The 23,100-nt window shown below is 44.4% G+C and overlaps 1 protein-coding gene and 1 pseudogene across 1 annotated transcript; both read left to right on the top strand.

Moving 5' to 3' along the window:
* The first annotated feature begins 11,711 nt into the window (after positions 1-11,711).
* On the top strand, positions 11,712-17,175 carry LOC141113570 (P2Y purinoceptor 1-like). Its single transcript, XM_073606756.1, has one exon. The coding sequence runs from the start codon at positions 14,005-14,007 to the stop codon at positions 15,061-15,063; it is 1,059 nt and encodes a 352-aa protein (XP_073462857.1). The 5' UTR covers positions 11,712-14,004; the 3' UTR covers positions 15,064-17,175.
* Positions 17,176-22,172: 4,997 nt separating this feature from the next.
* LOC141114638 (U2 spliceosomal RNA) lies at positions 22,173-22,294 on the top strand (annotated as a pseudogene).
* Positions 22,295-23,100: the final 806 nt, after the last annotated feature.

The following is a 23,100-nucleotide window of genomic DNA, read 5'->3' as shown; positions in this document are numbered from 1 at the left end:
CTATAAACACAGATGTCAAACACAAGGCCCAAAGGCCAAATCCACCGAGTTTGAAGCCTTCTGTGTTTACAAGGGATGGTTTTGTTTTCAGCTGCAACTATACACTCTGCACAAAGCCCACCCTTGAACTCTGAGAAGATACCTAAATTTACAGATCCAACAATCCCTTTAAGGACAACCATACTGCAGATGCGGCCCACAGTTAAATTGAGTTTGACATCCCTCCCCTACAAGTTCTCTTACATCAGTTAAAGTGAATAAAATACATAACTACCATATCACACACATACACACTACATGGCCAAAAATATATGAACCCCTTCCAAATGATGATGTTTAGGTGTTTTCAGTGAAGGGTACTGTTACTGATACACAGACATTTTACACAGTTGGGTAGGTCCAACCTCTTGATAAAAAGTTTGGTGAAGGTCCTTTTCTATTCCAGCATGACTGTGCCCCTGCACTCAAAGCCAGCTCCATTAAGACATGGGTTGACCAGTTTGCTGTGGAGGATCGCGATTGTCCTACACAGAGCCCTGACCTCAACCCTTCTAAACAATCTTTGGGAGGAATTGGAAATATGATTGCGAGCCAGGTCTTCTCATCCAACATTTGGACCCAACTTCAAAGATGGGCACAAAATGACCATAGACACCCTCCAAAATCTTGAGAAAAGCCTTCATAGAAGAGTGGAGCAAGTTGTAGGCCCAATGGGAGGCAACTGCCTATTAATGGCCATGGTTTTGGAGTGGAATGCCAACAAGTTTATTTTGGCCGTGTGATGGAACCACCCAGCACCCCACTTAGATGCTTCCGTCAAGATATAGCTTCCTTCAGTCTGGACATAGGAACCAGATATTATAGTTGAGCATACAAGAATAGCCGACAATAGCTTGTATGAGAAGAGGAATTGTTTATTGAAATCTCACACAGAATTTATATACTACACAATCAGCTGAGGCTGAATCACATTATCCTATGCAAAGGCAATTGTATACAGGAATATAATTAACATAACTAAGGAACAGCCAACATAAACATTAAACTACTTAAACAACAACTAGCCACCTAGATGACTCAGTGCCCACCCAGACTATTTGGCACCAAGTCCACGACCCTAAATACAAAGTACAATACACATTATAAGCATAAACATCCCTTAATGGTTTGATAACAAGGTACAGTGGTTACAATATCAATCACCTCTGCAAGAGATGATCAGACAGAGAGAAACAATAGGTGACCTAATAAGCACAATTAACAATGGGTGAAAGACACTTAGGAGGCACACTATAGGAGAGACCTACTTACAATAAACCCCAGACAGGTGGCTTGAGCTGATGATATTAACATCTGCTAGGAGTCTCACACTGTGAAGCAGTCATTGTTGGTAAAGGCTCTAGGCCCTAAACATGGAAAGAAGAGGATCGCTGAGATCGTAGAGTGACATAGGGAGCCTTTGAAGTTCCTGCTGCCGAGTTGGGAGCAAGGAGTGAAGATACTGGGGGCCACGGACAGCATCCAAGTCATGGACAATGCCTATACAGACTTTCACCTCACAGAGGTATGCCTTGGGTACTACATGTTAGTTTAGGAACATAATGTTATTCATGTTGTATTGCCATGATGCCTTTCCACAATAGAGTTATTTTAGCCGTTGTAAGCCTGGTCTGAAGAAGTTATTTAAGTTGGCTAGAGGAAGGAGCAGAGTGCTCCAGCAGGGCAGAGTATTTCAGGAGAGGAAAGTTAGACGGAAAAAGGAGCAAAGTCCCCCAGCAGTGCAGAAAAGGTGATTTAGCCCCGCCTACTGAACCAGGAAGAGGAGGCCAGCCAGAGCTGCAGTACCATGATGAGCCCAGGGAGAGGAACAACAACAGTAACCTGTACAGGGGAGGGCTGTTTGACTGTACTACGAAACAGAGTGTCACTTACTACTGCACTCTGCCTCACTACTAATCTCTGCTTCATGCAAAAGTTTAGAGGTCCGTAGTAAGTGACAAAGAGGTCAAGAATAAGTGACAGAGTTCAAGTCAGTAGTAAGTGAAACAGAGATCAAGGGTGATACAGAGTTCAGGGGTCAGTAGTAAGTGGTGCCAAGTTCAGGAGTCAGCAGTGATACTGAGTTCAGTAGTAAGTGAAGCAGGGGTCAGTAGCAATACAGAGTTCAGGGGGTCAGAAGAAAGTGATGCAAAGTTCAGGAGGTAAGTAGTAAGAGACACAGAGTTCAGGGGTCAGTAGTAAATGGTGCAAATTTCAGTGGTCAGTAGTAATACAGAGTTCAGTAGTAAGTGAAGCAGGGGTCAGTAGTAAGTGATGCAAAGTGCAGGGGTCAGCAGGAAATGATGCAGAGGTCATGGGTCAGTAGGAAGTGATGCAGAGGTCAGTAGTAAGTGAAGCAGGGGTCAGTAGTAAGTAGTGCAAAGTTCAGCGGTCAGTAGTGATACCGAGTTCAGTAGTAAGTAATGCAAAGTGCAGGGGTCAGTAGTAAGTGAAAGAGAGGTCAGGGGTCAGTAGTAAGTGAAGCAGAGGTCAGGGGTCAGCAGTAACAGAGGCTGAGTTCAGGGGTCAGTAGGAAGTGATGCAGAGGTCAGGGGTCAATAGGAAGTGATACAGAGTTCAGTAGTAAGTGATGCAAAGTGTAGGGGTCAGTAGTAAGTGGTGCAGAGTTCAGCGGTCAGTAGTGATACAGAGTTCAGTAGTAAGTAATGCAAAGTGCAGGGGTCAGTAGTAAGTGAAAGAGAGGTCATGGGTCAGTAATAAGTGAAGCAGAGGTCAGGGGTCAGCAGTAACAGAGGCTGAGTTCAGGGATCAGTAGTGATACAGAGTTCAGTAGTAAGTGAAGCAGAGGTCAGGGGTCAGCAGTAACAGAGGCTGAGTTCAGGGGTCAGTAGGAAGTGATGCAGAGGTCAAGGGTCTATAGGAAGTGATACAGAGTTCAGTAGTAAGTGATGCAAAGTGTAGGGGTCAGTAGTAAGTGGTGCAAAGTTCAGCGGTCAGTAGTGATACAGAGTTCAGTAGTAAGTAATGCAAAGTGCAGGGGTCAGTAGTAAGTGAAGGAGAGGTCAGGGGTCAGTAGTAAGTGGAGGTCAGGGGTCAGCAGGGTTGAGGGGTCAGTAGTGATACAGAGTTCAGGGTAGTAAGTGACCTACTACTGACACCTGAACAGGTGCTCTAATTAGGGTTGCCACTTTTTCTTTAAGCCAAACCCGAACACTTTAGCGGTGCACAAAAAAAAAAAATTGTATTTATATATATATATATATATATATATATATATATATATATATATATATATATAATTTTTATTTCTATTTATTTTTTTTAATATACAATATAGGAGTGTGATAGACCTGGGACACCTTTGGGAACTCCAAAAGAGAATAGCAATGCGGCGCACATAGTGACCTCTCACCCTCCTTTCAGGCCCTGTTGTGAGCCACATACCTGTCTGAATAATGTGTCCGGGTTTCAGGAGGACTGAAATCTGGACACCTGATTCAAAACCTGGACTGTCCGGGTGAATCCTGGACAGGTGGCAACCCTAGCTCCAATGTTTAGTCTTGGGCCCTGGCCCCTCCACAGATACTGTGCTGTACATTCACTATTCAGCGCTTTCTCATTCTACACTATGCAAATCAACATAGACTCCATTTAGTCACACTGCTCAATATTCAGCACAACTAGAAACACAACCAATTTTTGCCATGGTGCGTTGCATGCATGCCGTATTTTCTTGTTCAAGAGCCAGGGGGCCCCAATTTATAATCTTGCACACAGGCTCACTGCTTTCAGAAAAGCCCCTGGCTTGACAGACTGTAGAGTCTCCTACTACAGAGCACCTTGCAGCAGATGCTGCACAGGATGTACACACCTTATCACAGCGCACAAGAACAACACAAAGTATAAACAGGCTGCCAACCACACTGACCTTTGTGTCTTCCTCCTCCTCCGTTGTGCAGTCAACATATAATCACAAAACTTCTACCTGTGTCAGAGCTCAGCCCACACAGGTGACCCCGTTTAACGTCTATTAGCAGGGTTTTTTCACTGCCCTCTCACTCAACTTTATTGCTTCCAACACACAAACAAACTCATAATAGATATTTTTTTTTAAACTAAAGTTTAAAAATAGTTACCAAGTTTTCAGTTAACATGGCGGGACCAGAAACCTCACATTCTCTCTGCACAGAATTACATAAATTGTACCAGTATATAATAGGGAGACGTACACCCCACATTGTACCAGTACACAATGGGGAGTCGTACACCCCACATTGTACCAGTACACAATGGGGAGACGTACACCCCACATTGTACCAGTACATAATGGGGAGACGTACACCCCACATTGTACCAGTACATAATGGGGAGACGTACACCCCACATTGTACCAGTACATAATGGGGAGATGTACACACCACACTGTACCAGTACATAATGGGGAGACATACACACCACATTGTACCAGTACATAATGGGGAGACGTACACCCCACATTGTACCAGTACACAATGGGGAGACGTACACCCCACATTGTACCAGTACATAATGGGGAGATGTACACACCACACTGTACCAGTACATAATGGGGAGACATACACACCACATTGTACCAGTACATAATAGGGAGACGTACACCCCACCTTGTACCAGCACATAATGGGGAGACGTACACCCCACATTGTACCAGTACATAATGGGGAGACGTACACCCCACATTGTACCAGTACATAATAGGGAGACGTACACCCCACATTTTACCAGCACATAATGGGGAGACGTACACCCCACACTGTACCAGTACATAATGGGGAGACATACACACCACATTGTACCAGTACATAATAGGGAGATGTACACCCCACACTGTACCAGTACATAATGGGGAGACGTACACCCCACATTGTACCAGTACATAATAGGGAGACGTACACCCCACATTTTACCAGCACATAATGGGGAGACGTACACCCCACATTGTACCAGTACATAATGGGGAGATGTACACCCCACACTGTACCAGTACATAATAAGGAGATGCACACCCCACATTGTACCAGTACATAATGGGGAGACGTACACCCCACACTGTACCAGTACATAATGGGGAGACATACAACCCACATTGTACCAGTACATAATGGGGAGACATACAACCCACATTGTACCAGTACATAATGGGGAGATGTACACCCCACATTGTAGCAGTACATAATGGGGAGATGTACACCCCACATTGTACCAGTACATAATGGGGAGACATACACACCACATTGTACCAGTATATAATGGGGAGATGTACACCCCACATTGTACCAGTACATAATGAGGAGACGTACACCCCACATTGTACCAGTATATAATAGGGAGACGTACACCCCACATTGTACCAGTACATAATGGGGAGACGTACACCCCACATTGTACCAGTACACAATGGGGAGATGTACACCCCACATTGTACCAGTACATAATAGGGAGACGTACACCCCACACTGTACCAGTACATAATGGGGAGATGTACACCCCACATTGTACCAGCTTAGGATGAGGAGACATACACCCCACATCATACTGGTATATGGTTAGGAGATTTGCACCCCACATTGTTCCAGTATATGGTTGTGAGATGTACACCCCACATCTTACCAGTACAGTATCTCACAAAAGTGAGTACACCCCTCACATTTTTGTAAATATTTTATTCTATCTTTTCGTGTGACAACACTGAAGAAATGACACTTTGCTACAATGTAAAGTAGTGAGTGTACAGCTTGTATAACAGTGTAAATTTGCTGTCCCCTCAAAATAACTCAACACACAGCCATTAATGTCTAAACCGCTGTCAACAAAAGTGAGTACACCCCTAAGTGAAAATATCAAAATTGGGCCCAAAGTGTCACTATTTTGTGTGGCCACCATTATTTTCCAGCACTGCCTTAACCCTCTTGGGCATGGAGTTCACCAGAGCTTCACAGGTTACCACTGGAGTCCTCTTCCACTCCTCCATGACGACATCACGGAGCTGGTGGATGTTAGAGATCTTGCGCTCCTCCACCTTCCATTTAAGGATGCACCACAGATGCTCAATAGGGTTTAGGTCGGGAGACATGCTTGGCCAGTCCATCACCTTTACCCTCAGCTTCTTTAGCAAGGCAGTGGTGGTCTTGGAGGTGTGTTTGAGGTCGTTATCATGTTGGAATACTGCCCTGCGGCCCAGTCTCCGAAGGGAGGGGATCATGCTTTGCTTCAGTATGTCACAGTACATGTTGGCATTCATGGTTCCCTCAATGATCTGTAGCTCCCCAGTGCCGGCAGCACTCATGTAGCCCCAGACCATGACACTCCCACCACCATGCTTGACTGTAGGCAAGACACACTTGTCTTTGTACTCCTCACCTGGTTGCCCCCACACACGCTTGACACCATCTGAACCAATAAAGTTTATCTTGGTCTCATCAGACCACAGGACATGGTTCCAGTAATCCATGTCCTTAGTCTGCTTGTCTTCAGCAAACTGTTTGTGGGCTTTCTTGTGCATCATCTTTAGAAGAGGCTTCCTTCTGGGACGACAGCCATGCAGACCAATTTGATGCAGTGTGCGGCGTATGGTCTGAGCACTGACAGGCTAATCCCCCACCCCTTCAACCTCTGCAGCAATGCTGACAGCACTCATACGTCTATTTCCCAAAGACAACCTCTGGATATGACGCTGAGCACGTGCACTTAACTTCTTTGGTTGACCATGGAGAGGCCTGTTCTGAGTGGAACCTGTCCTGTTAAACCACTGTATGGTCTTGGCCACCGTGCTGCAGCTCAGTTTCAGAGTCTTGGCAATCTTTATGTAGAGCAAAAATTCTTTTTTTCAGATCCTCAGAGAGTTCTTTGCCATGAGGTGCCATGTTGAACTTCCAGTGACCAGTATGAGAGAGTGAGAGCGATAACACCAAATTTAACACACCTGCTCCCCATTCACACCTGAGACCTTGTAACACAAACGAGCCACATGACACCGGGGTGGGAAAAGGGCTAATTGGGCCCAATTTGGACATTTTCATTTAGGGGTGTACTCACTTTTGTTGCCAGCGGTTTAGACATTAATGGCTGTGTGTTGAGTTATTTTGAGGGAACATTAAATGTACACTGTTATACAAGCTGTACACTCACTACTTTACATTGCAGCAAAGTGTAATTTTCTCAGTGTTGTCACATGAAAAGATAGAATAAAATATTTACAAAAATGTGAGGGGTGTACTCACTGTTGTAAGACACTGTATATGGTCAGGAGATGTACACCCCACATTGTCCCAGTATATGGACAGGAGATGTACACCTCACATCATACTGGTATATGGTTATGAAATGTACACCCCACATCTTACCAGTATATGGTTATGAGATGTACACCCCACATTGTCCCACTATATGGTTAGGAGATGTACACCCCATATCATACTGGTATATGGTTAGGAGATGTACACCCCACATTGTCCCACTATATGGTTAGGAGATGTACACCCATATCATACTGGTATATAGTTAGGATATGTACACCCCCATTGTCCCAGTATATGGTTAGGAGCTGTGCCCCCCCCCCCCCCCCCCCCCAGATTGCCCGGTATATGGTTGTGAGACGTACCCCCCACACCATACCAATGTAGTCTGAGGAGAGATGCAGACTCCACATAATATAACTGTATCTTAGCAGAAATCCATAATGGATACAGCCTGCACTGCCTGATATATGAGGAGAATTTAAATATCTATACTGTACTTGGAATACTATTATAAATGTATGGTGCAAGTATAAAATAAAAACAAATTTCCAAGTGAGCATGACTTCCTTCTAAACTAAGAAAATGTGGTCTCAGTTATTACAGAGAACAGAATATTTACAGATATAGATAGTTCGCAGAAGTTTATCTCCAAATGTTCAGGGCCGGCTAGAATGACGTTCTCTGATTAATTGGTGTTGCAGAAGAGAGTGGATGGACATGAAAATAAACTTCTAAAGTGTCTGGTAGATGGAATTTTGCAGGCCGAAGAATGTTTTCTGGGTTTAATGTCAAGGAGGAATTCCAATTACTTCTTACAGGGTTGGAAAAGGAAAATTAATGTTTTCCAAATGTTATCATCTCCCAGAAAAGTGCCCAAAACACATTAACATTCCTCGTATTAAATATGAATAAATACTCTCAAATCTGCACTGTACTGTGAGGTCCACTTTAACCTGAGCGCTCCAACGCAGGAACTTTGGTCCCAGATGATAAAAATACCCTTGCCAACGGGAAGGGTTTGGAGAGACCGTAGGACCTTTCTTAGCTTAAAATATTTAGTTAGGACCTCCCTAGTTTCAGTGTTCCGGTGCAGAGGCACTTGTTCCTTTTATTGTTTATGGTGTTGTGCCAATTTATTATCTGTTAATCCGCGTACACACAAGTGGAATGTCCGACAGAAAAAGTCAGACGGAAGCTTTTCATCGTCTATTCTGATGGTGTGTGTACCTCATCGGACTTTTTTTCCCGAAAAATTCCGACCGACCTAGAAATAGAACATGTTCTAAATATTTCCGGCGGAACCAATTCCTATCGGGAAAACCGCTCGTCTGTATGCTGTTCCGACGGACCAAAAACGACGCATGCTCTGAAGCAAGTACGAATACGGAAGCTATTGGCTACTGGCTATTGAACTTCCTTTTTCTAGTCCCATCGTACGTGTTGTACGTCACCGCATTCTGGACGGTCGGACTTTGGGTTGACCGTGTGTAGGCAAGACCGCTTGAATGGAATTCCGTCGGAGTTCCGTTGAAAAAACCTTCGGAGTTTATTCCGATGGCAAAACCGGTCGTGTGTACGCAGCTCCATTGTTTATTGCTATTGCTGCTCTGTTTTGTTGCCTTGCTCAAAGTATTTCCCAAATAAATCCTCCTAATTCAGCGTTGGTGTGTCAGAGGGTGTGGCATTAATGGAAAGGTCATTGTCATCAGGGGACCCAAACATCAGTGTTCCTTCAGGGGTAAATGCTACACATACATTCCACGTTAACCTGCCCCCAAGACCACAACCTGGTTGCCACCAGCACCAATCACAGCGCAGGGAGCATTGTTGGGGTACTTTAACCGCACTAACCCATAGCTCCCAACTGTCCCTGATTTTGAGGGACTGTCCCTGATTTGGAGCAATGTCCCTCTGTCCCTCATTCCTCCTCATTTGTCTCTCATTTTGGTCTGATCTATATAGTTGTATATAAAATGCACTTTTTATCTATCAAAAAGTGTTTTTCCGGCACTAAACCTTTCATCTGATTTCTAAATTGCTGCATTTGTAAATTCCAAAAGCCAATATAAAGGAACAGTAATGGTAAAAAAAAGCACTTGTGGGTTTAACCAATCTTGTTTCTTTGTAAAATTCTCCTCTAAGGGGGCGTGTCCAGGGGTATGTCCTATGCCTTCATACTTTTGCTGATAGGTGTCCCTCATGCCCATCTCAAAAAGTTAGGAGGTATGCAATTTCCAGCTTTCAGCGCTCTCACACTTTGAATGACAAATTAAATTTTTATCATTTTTTTCACACAAATAGAGCTTTTCTTTTGGTAGTATTTAATCACCGCTAAGTTTTTTATTTTTTTCAAAAACAAACAAAAAAAAGACTGAACATTTTGAAAAAAAAAAAGGTTTTTCATATTTTGTTATAAAATTTTGCAAACAGGTAATTTTTCTCTTTCACTGATGGGCACTAATGACGCAGCACTGATAGGCAGCACTAATGATGCAGCACTGATGAGGCTGCACTGATGGGTGGCACTGATGGATACTAATAGGTGGCACTGATAGGCACTGATAGGTGGCACTGATAGGTGCAACGGAGAGGTGGCACTGATAGGTGACACTGATGGGCACTGATAAGTGGCACTGATGGACACTGATAGGCAGCACTGATCAGGAGGCACTGAAGATGAGGCACTGATAGGTGGCACTGGTGGGCACAGATTTGCAGCACTGGAGGGAACTGTATAGCAGCACTGGTGGGCATTCAGGGGACCGATGTCCCTCTAACAGAAGCTGGTTACAGGCTTTATTTTTTTTTTTAAATGGTAACCGGCTTCTGTTTAATTCCGTGATCAGCTGTCTAATGCCCTGTACACATGGTCGGATTTTCCAACGGAAAATGTGTGATAGGACCTTGTTGTCGGAAACTCCAAACGTGTGTGGGCTCCATCACACATTTTCCATAGGAATTTCCGACACACAAAGTTTGAGAGCAGGCTATAAAATTTTCCGACAACAAAATCGGAAATTCCGATCGTGTGTACACAAATCCGATGCACAAAGTGCCACGCATGCTCAGAATAAATAAAGAGATGAAAGCTACTGCCCCGTTTATAGTCCCGACGTACGTGTTTTACGTCACCGCGTTCAGAACGATCGGATTTTCTGACAACTTTGTGTGACCGGTGTATGCAAGACAAGTTTGAGCCAACATCCGTCGTAAAAAATCTATGGATTTTGTTGTCGGAATGTCCGATCAATGTCCGACCGTGTGTACAGGGCAATAGGCTGACAGCTGATTACGTGGTAAAGGGCCTGTGATCGGGCCTTTACCCTGCTCTGTGATCAGCCGAGTCCCAAGAATTCTGCAATCACAGAGCGACCTCCCTGTATTTGAGGTCCACGCTGTAGCCGTCTTTCGGCTATAGCGCAGACGTCAAGTGGTTAAACCACCAAAAGGTACTCACATGGTTCAGGAAAATCTTAAGCAATCAAATAGCATGGAGCCTCACCGACAAATGGCATCGGCACACCTTGCTTGCTTCATGGACTGCATAGAATACCCTCCGCTCTGTGTTCCCGGTGTGGCACGGCTGATGGCACGTTCTTTCATGCAATGTGGGAATGTCCACCGATTCGAAAATTCTGGTCGGAGGTTACGGACTTTATTAGCTCAATAACCTAATATATATAATCCCCTGCAATGCCTATTAGGATATATGGATGATGAAGGACTGTCTAAGAATGTACAAACTTTTCTACGTATAGTTCTGTTTTGTGCCGAAAAATCAATAACCATGCATTGGAAATCTCAATCCTCACCTATCATAACCTTCTGGCTCACTATTGTTAACCACGCTATCCCCTTGTATAAGTTGACATATGAAGCCAGAGGATGCCTTAAAATTTTTTCCAAGATTTGGGATTCCTGGGTTAGCTCAGATCGTACCATACCACCTGCCCCCTGATCTGTGGGATGAAACTGTAACATTAGATTATGTTAAATGTATGCATATACCTAGATTCCATAAGGATCAAAACAAGCAGATTAGCTTTGTAATTGTCAAATCGCTTTGTGCATATTGACTGGATACCTGAAGACTGTTTTTGTTTTCGTTACGATCTGAGCGACGTTCACTCGAATGAATACCTATGTATTTGTTGTTTGTTTGTGTATAAAACAATAAAAAATTACACCTTAAAAAAAAAAAATGGCATTGGAAGGAATGATGACATCACATATGATACATTTTCAGTACTGTATTTGTTTGAATAGTAACAAGAAGACATTACTGATGTGTATGTATAAGGTGTCACAGCTAGATAATTCCTCCTTTCCCTTTGTAGCTTTATTTATCTATTGTCAGCACGCCAGCTAAAAGTTTGTTACAGTGCTGTGAATGGGAGGAGCAGTAGAAATACAGAAAGAGAAAAAACTTCAGTTACTACTGCAGACACCAGAGCACGAGAGAACCACGCTGCACCAGAGACTGTGTATAGTGCCGGAGAACCAGGACCTGCACCAGAGACTGTGTATAGTGCCAAAGAACTAGGACCTGCACCAGAGGCTGTGCATAGTGCCGGAGAACCAGGACCTGCACCAGAGACTGTGTATAGTGCCGTAGAACCAGGACCTGCACCAGAGACTGTGTATAGTGCCGTAGAACCAGGACCTGCACCAGAGACTGTGTATAGTGCCGTAGAACCAGGACCTGCACCAGAGGCTGTGTATACTGCCTGAGAACCAGGACCTGCACCAGAGACTGTGTATAGTGCCGGAGAACCAGGACCTGCACCAGAGACTGTGTATAGTGCCTGAGAACCAGGACCTGCACCAGAGACTGTGTATAGTGCCGTAGAACCAGGACCTGCACCAGAGGCTGTGTATACTGCCTGAGAACCAGGACCTGCACCAGAGGCTGTGTATACTGCCTGAGAACCAGGACCTGCACCAGAGACTCTGTATAGTGCCGGAGAACCAGGACCTGCACCAGAGACTGTGTATAGTGCCTGAGAACCAGGACCTGCACCAGAGACTGTGTATAGAGCTTGATAACCACGCTGCACCAGAGACTGTGTACAGTGCCTGAGAACCAGGACCTGCACCAGAGACTGTGTATAGTGCCGTAGAACCAGGACCTGCACCAGAGGCTGTGTATACTGCCTGAGAACCAGGACCTGCACCAGAGACTGTGTATAGTGCCGGAGAACCAGGACCTGCACCAGAGACTGTGTATAGTGCCTGAGAACCAGGACCTGCACCAGAGACTGTGTATAGAGCTTGATAACCACGCTGCACCAGAGACTGTGTACAGTGCCTGAGAACCAGGACCTGCACCAGAGACTGTGTATAGTGCCGGAGAACCAGGACCTGCACCAGAGACTGTGTATAGTGCCGGAGAACCAGGACCTGCACCAGAGACTGTGTATAGTGCCGGAGAACCAGGACCTGCACCAGAGACTGTGTATAGAGCCTAAGAACCAGGACCTGCACCAGAGACTGTGTATAGTGCCAGAGAACCAGGACCTGCACCACAGACTCTGTATAGTGCCAAAGAACCAGGACCTGCACCAGAGACTGTGCATAGTGCCGGAGAACCAGGACCTGCACCAGAGACTGTGTATAGGGCGGAGATCCGGTACCTGCACCAGAGACGGTTATAAATGCCGGAATCTGCACCAGAGACTGTACATAGTGAAAGAATTCCATGACATGCACCAAACCTGTATAGTACTGGAGTACTATGATTTGCACCACAGACTGACTGTGTATAGTGCCGGAGAACCAGGATCTACACCAGAGACAGTTATATAGTGCCGGAATACCAGGATCTGCACCAGAGACTGTACATAGTGAAAGAATACCAGGACTTGCATCTGACCTGTATAGTAGTGGAGTACAATGATCTGCACCAGAGACTGTCTACTGTGCCGAAGTACCAGAACCTCCACCAGAGACTGTGTATAGTGTCAAGGCACCAGGACCTTCACAAAAGACTGTGCATAGTGCCAGAGTACCAAGACCTGTACCAGAGACTGTGTATTGTGCTGTAGCATCAGGACCTGTATCAGAGACTGCGTATGGTACTGGAGTACCAGGACCTACACCAGAGACTTTGTATAGTACTGTAACACCAGGATCTGCACTAGAGACTTTGTATAGTGTCAGAGTACCAGAATTTGTACCAGAGACTGTGTATGGAGCTGGAGTACTAGGATCTACACTAGAGAGTGTGTATAGTGCCAGAGTACTAGGACCTGCACAGACACGTGTGTATAGTGCCGTACTACAAGGACCTGCAACCAGAAACTGTGTATTTAACCAGAGAAACGGGATTTAACCCAGGATTTAAAAAGAAAGCACTGTATGGCACCAGGGGATGTGTGCCGAGGAGCTAGAGTCCAGAGACTGTATATAATACCAGGGATGTATATCCAGGACCTGGCACCCATAGGTTGTGTAAAGTACCAGGAGGTGTGTGGCCAGAACCTAAGACCTAGAGGCTGTGTACAGTACCAGGTAATATATGCCCATGACCTAAAGTGAAGGCTGTAAGTAGTCTTTGGGGGATTTAGGCATTAGACCTTCAACAGAGATTGTGTATAGTACCAGGGGACAAGTAGTAGAACCTGAGACCCAGAGGCTGCTTGGACTTGTACTGAGGGTGCATATCCCACTAGGACGAGCATAATACTACACATTTGTGGATCTTGGTGCTCTCTGCACACAGGAAATAATGGAAGAGGATTTCTTTGAAACAACTGTAACTGTCTCCAACTTAAACATCAGCACAAAGTGTAAAATTAACAAGAACTTTACTTACCTTTACTTGTCATCGGTCTACATTGCAGTGTTTATCGTTGGCTCATTGGGGAACGTATTTGGCCTGTGGAATCTATGTGTGAACTGGAAGAAATGGACATCCCTGAATGTTTTTGTCTTTAACTTGGGTATTGCCGATCTCCTCTATGTGGTCACTTTGCCATTTTTTGTGTCCTATTATTTCAATGAGGGTGTCTGGATGTTTGGCTATAACTTCTGCCGGCTGGCCCGCATCCTCTTTCACATTAACATGTACGCCAGTATCAGCTTCCTCACCTGCATCAGCATCCAACGCTACTTGGGAATTGTCCACCCCATGAAAATGATGGGGCGACTCCACAACTTACGCTCATCATTTTATGTCAGCATCTTGGTCTGGATTCTGGTATTCATTCAGATTTTACCTCATCTTTACTTTACTAATGCCGCGAAAAATGGCACCTATTGCTATGACTCTACCAATGATGATCACGTGGAATCGTATGCACCGTACACAGTGACAATCACAGTCACTGGATTCTTGATACCGTTTATCATAATTGTAGCATGTTACACCCGCATCCTCACCGTCCTGACAAGGAACACCAATGTGGATACAAACATAAAAGGCAGAAGCATCAAATTGGTTTTCATCATCCTGGTCTTGTTTGCGGTTTGCTTTTTCCCATATTACATCTTCCGAAACATCAATCTGCTTTCCAGGGTGTGGCAGCTAAAAGGAAGCTGCACGCAGACCCTGAAGGACCTCTATATCTCCTACCAGGTCACCAGGGGCCTGGCCAGCATGAATTGCGCCATTAACCCTCTGCTGTACCTTGTGACCAATGAAAACTTTGTATCTAGGTTCCGCCAGATGCAGAAAAAAGCCTGGCATGCATTTGTGTATCTGGGCAGACAAAATGCCATGGCCGACATCAATATGCTAAACATAACACAAAGCAAAGAACAGGATGACTTCTCTGATGAATTATAAGTAATGCTGGAAGTTCTCTCTCTTGGTAGGTTGTGTCCAACCATGTCCTCTATCACAATCCACAATGACTCTGTCATGTCCTTCCATAGACCATTGTGCTTTGCCATATACAACCTGGAGTGAGAACCACAACACTGGGACATGGAAGGCAACTTTTGCAATCTACCACCTACAACGCTGTGGCTATGTCTTCCCATAGATGCAAAGCAATGCCCAATAATAACTCAAGGGAAAGACACAACACCGAGACATGGCTTCTGTTAATACCTACAACATTGCTGTTATATCTTTCCATAGATGCCCAGCATTGCCATATCCCACCTGGAGAGAGAACTACTACACTGGGACATAAGAGGCATATATAGACATTATAATCTGCAACCTAAAACGCTGCCGCCATGTCTTTCCATAGATGCAGAGCATTGCCCTATACTAACTGGACGGAGAAGCACAACACTGAGACATGGAAAACCTTTGTTACCACCTACAACATTGCTGCTATGTCTTCCCATAGATGCCAAGCATTGCCATATCCCACCTGGAGAGAGAACCCCAACACTGGGACATGGGAGGCATATTTTACAATCTGCCACCGACATTGGTGCTGCCATGTCTTTCCACAGAGGCCGAACTTTGCTGGAGGGAGAACCACAACACAGGGACATGGAAAGCTTCTATTACCACCTACCACATTGCCGCTATGTCTTCCCATAGATACTGAGCATTGCCATATATCACCTGGAGGAAGGACCACAGCACCAGGACAAGGCAGCCTTCTATTACCATATACAAACTTCAACACTGCCCCCATATCTTCCCTTAGATGCCGAGCATAGAGGACAAGGCAGACTTCTATTCTCATCTACCAACATGTCTTCCCATAGATGCTGAGCATTGCCATATACCACCTGGAGGAAGAACCACAACACTGGGACATGGTAGACTTCTATTACAATCAAACACCTACAATGCTGCCGCCATGTCCTCCCACAGATGCTGAGTAATGCCATCTACTACCTGGAGGGCGAACCACAACACCGGGACAGGACAGCCTTCTATTACGTTATAAAATCTACCACCTAAAATGCTGTCACCATGTCCTTCCATAAATGCCAAGCATTGCCATACACCGCCTAGAGCTAAAACCACAACACTGGGACATGGCAGATTGTCACCTATCTGGTGGCACCCTCAAGATATTCTGCTTGACCCTCACCCAGTGAGGTATAATTGGTGCCAAGGCAGATTGGCCCACCCATAGCTTACATTGAAGTGATGACCAAGTATATCATAATCTACTCATTTTAGGTTGTTTGATTGAAAAATGAAAATATCTTTCAATCAAATGCAAGAGATATTGTTTGGAAGACAAAATAGTAGATTATATGGCCAGCTTTACCATCTACTTAGACTTAATGAAAACTTTTGTAACTGACCCATTTATTGTTTCTCACAACCTCATTCAAATTATCTGGATACGTCTGATTTTATGGAATGCTTTTACAATTTCATGTAAATTTAGGAGATTGTACAATTATATTGCAATATGCAGAGAGCAGTAGACTGAGATCTGTTCATACACAGGCAGATGAATGTCTAGGGAAAAGATACTCCTATCTGTGAAGTGTATCTAAAGGGAGTGTATAGTGTGTATAGTTTTTGAATGAGAGCAACATGATGCATAGTCCTATCAATGTTTTTTTTTTAATGTTTTACAGGCTTCCTTCTATGTATACAGTATATGCACATGGGGAAAGCCTTATTTTCTCATGACATGCTTAGGCTCTGTTTCTTGGCTTGCATTAATACACATTGGTCGTACTTTACTGTACATTTTCACAGTGCAATTCTATGAGCCAGCCAACGCACTGAAAATAATTCCCTCTCGGTGTGGCCAATATTTTATCTCAGCGGTTGTTAAGAGACAGAGAGCATACTTTTTCAAGGGTGCCTTGACTAAAAAAAAAAAAAGTTGAGAAACATTGATCTAGAGATCTGTATAAAAATGTTTTTTCCTTGTTTTATTGCTGCTGTTTCCCTTCATTTCCTGTCCTAGAGATGAGCTTTGAAAAAAGTGAATGTCAAATAAAAATTACCTGATAATGAACACTGCCCTAACAGTGAAATTATTGAAATATTCATTGTACTTTCCTTGTATGGTACACCTGAGATTATATTTTTGGATGCACCGGGTGATAATGTCCTGTCTGCAGGTCCTCTTTGTTGTGGCCACCAGATGACAATGCCTGTTGGTTCTCACTGTTGCTGTGGCCAAATAACCTTGTCTTGTCTGTGTTGGTTCTCTCTGGTGCTGCTGCCAGGTAACATTGTTCTGTCTGTGGGTTCTCTCTGATGCTAGGGGAAGGGGACAATGTCCTGCCTGTGGGTTCTCTCTGGTGCTGCCACCAAGTAAGAATTTCCTGTCTGCTGGCTTTGCCTCTTGCTGCCACCAGGTAACAATGTCCTATCTGTGAGTTCTCTATGGTGCTGCCTCCAGGTGATAATGTCCCGTTGGTGGGCTTTCTTTGGTGCTGGTGCCGTTGTTATGTTGCCATGTCCTGTCTGGGGGTTCTCTTTGGTGCTACTGCCAGGTGATAATTATGGCGGCTTATGTGTGGATGTCCTTAGGTCAACGGGGTCCTTCTAAGGGTGCCCAGGATAGAGCAGCTCTAATGTGCATCCCCAGCCCGAAAGCCTATGGAAATCCAATATGATAACATGGCAGCCCGGATCCCAAACACTTCATCCCAAGAACTCAAAATAATTATGTGTTCTGTAAAAAACAAAAGCAATGGATACGGGACTTTAAATGAGGTGTGTCTCTATTGGCAAGGGTAGGTATGTAAATTAATCATATTAATAGCAAACATTGATTGTAACCAATCCCCATTGGGTAGTCCCTATAATGAATAAATATAATAAATAATTCTTGTGTACAATATAATGCATGATATAAACATATTCAATGCAAAAATATAATATAATACATAATTGGCATAGTAATCAGTACATATTGTGAGAGGCATAATTAGAATAAAAAAACACAGAAGATAATAAAATTAGTTCATAATGATACAAGCAATAACCTGAACGTGAGAAGACCTCTGCGCTACTATTCAATGGCACATGAGCTGCCGTGTACTGCAAAAAACTAAACGTGTTGCTGCAAAATCTATAGTGTACACATGACCACCAAAAAATAATCCGGTTCCTACGCGTTACGTCACGTGACCTCGTCACATGACCTTGTGACTTCCTCAGGTCGAGGTCACGTCTCACGTGACCTCGACCTGAGGAAGTCACGAGGTCACGTGACATAATGCGTAGGAACCGGAACTACAACAGATTGATTCACACAGCAGCTAAACACTTTTTTACCCCCCTTGCTGACACTGTGTACCGGAAGTCTAGCATTTGGTAGCGGTGGTGTACCGCCGCACATTGTACCATTACAGACACTGGATGCAGAGTGCGTTTTTTATTTTTATTTTAATAAAATCAAAGCTTTTTATACTACACCATCGGAGGCCCCTTGTTTTCCCTTATGTTTTCTTGGCACCAGTTCTGCAACCCGGAGTCTAATTTACCTAGGATCCAGCACAGATATCCATCCATCCAAAGTCCACCACCATCACCTGGCAACATTTGGAACATCCTTGTCCACCATCATTCAGCACTTCCCATAAGGCTTTGATCTAAGCCCATGAAGGTAAGGGCAATGTGAGCATATTTGTATGCAGATTTTGCACAGTTATTGAGATTCACCCATTCAAACACCAACAAACACCAATGAACTTTCTTGATTAAGAGCACTACAGATGTCCTATACACTGAAGATATATTTTCGACATTGAACTGTCTTTGTTATTTATCAGCATCAGCGTATTGAATTATATGTCAAGTATTCCCACATTATTTCAACACTGCACCCAACTGAGAGACAAAGGATATAGTGTAGTGATAACACTTTACCCATGGGATATCTCATGGGTATAGACCTACAGCTACTATGATGGGACGGACATGGCCTGGAAAAGTTTGTCTCATCCGGAGGTTGAGGCGGGAGAACCCACACCAATGTATGCATCCACATTCCTGCCTGTGTATTCAGGTGGACAGGGTGGAAAGCCACGGGGCCAAACAGCCGGGGGGGGGGAGTGAACGACAATAACCGCCTGAGATCAGGATGGAGGGTCTGGAGACCCAGGATGTGATGAAAAAGACTGTACAATGGGCACATCCATGAGTAGAGTGTCCATCGAATGACCCTGCAAATATATGAGAGGAAACTAAATTAGTACATAGGTGTGCGCACAGGGTGTGCCAGGTGTGCCTGGGCACACCCTAATCACCCTGTGCTGGGCAGATTTCCCCTGCTGCTTGGCTGCAGAGAAAGGGACTGGGGAATGTCTGTCCTTAATCCCTTTCTCTGTCTCAAAAGTGAGACATCAGGGGTCTGTTTAGACCCATGATATTTCACCAAAGCCCCCCAATGGGGCTCCTAAAAACATTGTAAAAAAAAAGTAATAAAAAAATTGTCATTTTTTTTGTAAAAAATAATAACATTTTAAAAAAGTAATAATACAAAATATATAAAAAATAAACTACTGACAACAATCTCTGCTACAGTGGGTTGGATAGTGTGTTGTAAAGCTTCCTTCCTATTAGAAGACGAGCTCCATGTTTTGTCCTCTGCTGGCAGTGCAGTAGACATGATACTCATGTACCATCTATGGAAGACACTCCTGTAACCTCCATGTAAAGAGCCCCAGCAAGATGAGGCTGTTTTGTTTTGGGATGGAGGGTCTGGGCTGCCATGGTATCATATTAGATTTCTTTAGGAGTTCAGGCTGGGGATGCACATTAGAGCCGCCTTGTCCTGGAAATCTTTACAATGACCTGGTTGACCTAAGGTCATTAACACAAAGTCCACCAAATTAGTATTGTGTGAATGAAGGTTACTATTACTTATTAAAGGGTAGACTCCAATAAAAAAAGGGGCATCCAAGAGAAGCGCTGAGACTTTAATATGAGTTTAAACAAGGTAATGAGAGGGCAAAAAAATTTGAAGAGTCCACTAGCTCAGGTTATGCTGCTCACAACAGTCAAGGCTACCCTACTGTGGATACTCCAGCAGGTTACCAGGAAAATACTAGCATATGCTGTTTGGAAGGAGCACCAGACCAAAATATAAAAGAGTCTATATTAATTCATTGATATTGTGTTAAAAAACAGCCAATGCATTTCGGGGGTCAAAGGAACTCCCCCTTCATCAGAGCATCAGTTAAAAATGAGAACCTTGAGTGGCCTCAAAGTAAGGCTTTCCTGTTTGAATCTGTGCAGGGAAGCTGATTGCTGGATTAGGATTCTTGGCCTGCAGTATCTGCATCAGCAATCAAAATAAAACACTCATGTAACCTCCATGTAAAGAGCCCCAGCAAGATGAGGCTGTTTTTTGGGGTGAAGGGTGTGGGCTGCCATGGTAAGGTATTAGATGGCCTTATGAGTTCTGGCTGGAGATGCACTAATGTGCCACTAGTGATCTGCCTTGTCCTGTCCTTGGGAATGTTTAGATCAGGGGTCTCCAAACTTTCTTTGCTGTTCTTAAGACTTTTAGGGGGCTGCACCATGACCATTTTGAGTAGAAAAGGCCCAGATGTCAGTGGAAATGGAAAACAACAATGCACTATCCTTGATATCAGCGGGAAGAATTGTGCCCTATCAGTGTCATTGGGAGGAATTATGCCCCTTCATTGGGGTCAGTGGGGGGGAAATTAATGCTCTGTTGTTGGTATCAGTGGATGAAATAGTGCCCCAAGGGCCAGGTAAAAGCAAGTAACTGGCCGCATCTGGCCCCGGGGCTGCAATTTGGAGACCATTGGTTTAGAAGGACCTGGTTGACTTAAGCTCATCCACACACAGTCCACCAAATTAGTATTGTGTGAATGAACGTTGCTATTACTTATTAATGGGTAGCTCCACCTAAAATTGATTTAAAAATTTTTTTTTTGTAGATAGAGAAGGGATAAACCACCTAGCGGTTTCTTCTATATACCGAGAACTCTACAGTGTTATCTCTGTTCTGAGTTTTCAGATCAAGAAGGTCCCACCATCCCGGTTGAATGTCTTTTCAAATTGTCCAGACCGTCCTGGAGAGAGATTGGTCACCCCAATGCAGGATAAGCAAAAGCCAGAAGGATATTCATGTGCTGCAGTTGGGGAAGTGACTTGAACTACCGGACTAAGTCAATAACTGAAATATCACTTGTGTTTGGGCTAATGCTCCCATAATTATAGATGAATTCTGAAGTGGCAGATAAAGTCAATTTCACAATATTATTTCTCCTTGCAGGCAGGGGATGACTGTTTATTTCTGCAATTCCTGAATTTAAAGGAAACCTGTCATTACATTTAAAATGCTAGGTGCCTAATTGCCATGCTTATCCGATGCCTTCAGTAGGTACTATGTGTACCTACTCTTGAAGAGGTGAGAAGCTAGAATTCCACCCAAGTGTCATTTTCAGGAGAAACTCAGCAATTGCAGCCTGGTATCATGACTGGTTCTCCTTAGTATATCACTGACTGTAATTGAAGTGTTGTTGGCAGATTGCACCTAGAGGAGTATAGCTAATCCTGCCGGGAAGTGTCATCCGGAGATGGTAATGTTTTTCAAGTGGTTTACATTCCCTCTTCTTGTTGAGGATACTTTGCTCCAACTCATAAATTATGGTTTGGCCTCAAAATGTAAACGTAGAAAAGAGCGCAGACTCTAGCATTATCCCGCCAACTACATGGTAGTGAAGGGAGAGGAGCAGAGTAAACATCTGTACAGATGAGGAGGCCGTGTACACGTACTGATCTGTAAGTGTATTTGTATTTAAGATTTATTGATTAGAGGGTGAGTTATCAGCCTTGCTTTGTTTGTTTCCTCTTTTACTTCTAGTTATATTGTCTATGGATTTGGATGGGGATGGCAAGGATGAGCAGCTTGTCCTGGGGGCAGGCAAGCGCGTTACTTTTGAAGATTCTACTGATAAAATAAGAGCTTCTTAGAGCAAAACACATGATAATGACAGGCCTGCAGCTGATTCAGTTTTTTTTTTATAGTGACCACTTCTTGGCCTTTTGGCTAAGATCAAGTGTAGTATCTGTTCTTATCAGGGATCCAGTAGGGGTGTTGTACTGTCATTCTGACCTGACCAAGGTTGAAGTGCCTGGCTATGTATCCCTGCTGGAGTGATGGGGGCTTGGAAAGTTAGTACCGGCTGGGACAGAAATCGGGAAGCCAACAGGCAATTGGGGCACAAGAGGATTCCCCCCCCCCCACCTGTGAAAACTGGAAGAGCCCAGTGCCTCCTGATTTGAGTGGATCTACCTTGTCTGGCCATGGGCTGGGAAGGCAGAAGGTCCGCGGTGTCTGTGCCCCCTGGGAGTGCTTGCCCTAGGCTTGCTCTTAGTAACACTTGGGTGTGGGACCCCACTGTGTGAACAGGCACATAGTCACAGCCACCAGATGCTTCTTTTCTGCACTGCGCCTTTTGGGGCTGTGCCCTTTGGCTAAGTCCGGGGCAATTTTTGTCTTCCAGGCCTCAGGGCCCGGCCAGTGCACTATTGCACAGCCACTTATTTATTTTTCTTCCACGTTTTGTCTCACTTTTACTATTATATGTATTTTCTCACTGGATGAAGAGTGTAAGTCCTCAAGCTTGCCCTGACATCTAGAGGAGGATGTGTGGCCCTTAGGTTCCTTCCTCTCCTGCCCCTGGGGGTGTTTTCTCTTCAGGAATGCCCCTCGACAAAGTATTCGATGGTCGGCTTCGGCCGTCCTAGAAGAACGGGGTCTGCCAGGCCTTCTGGCTTGACAGACCACTGTAAACCCTTGGTCCCTGTCAAGAGCCTTGCGATCCAGGGTATCAGGTATCAGAGTGGAGGTCCTACCCCTTCGGGGGTGGACTAAAGCACACCCTTAAGTGCATTTTTATGCCCCGTACACACGGTCAGATTTTCCGAGGGAAAATGTGTGATAGGACCTTGTTG

This window comes from Aquarana catesbeiana, linkage group LG12 (assembly GCF_042186555.1).
Source record: "Aquarana catesbeiana isolate 2022-GZ linkage group LG12, ASM4218655v1, whole genome shotgun sequence".
Classification (NCBI taxonomy): Eukaryota; Metazoa; Chordata; class Amphibia; order Anura; family Ranidae; genus Aquarana; species Aquarana catesbeiana.
This window is presented reverse-complemented; position numbering and strand designations above follow the sequence as displayed.

Coding starts and splice junctions, on each gene's coding strand:
- LOC141113570 (XM_073606756.1), top strand. CDS start 14,005: ATGGAAGAGGATTTCTTTGAAACAACTGTAACTGTCTCCAACTTAAAC.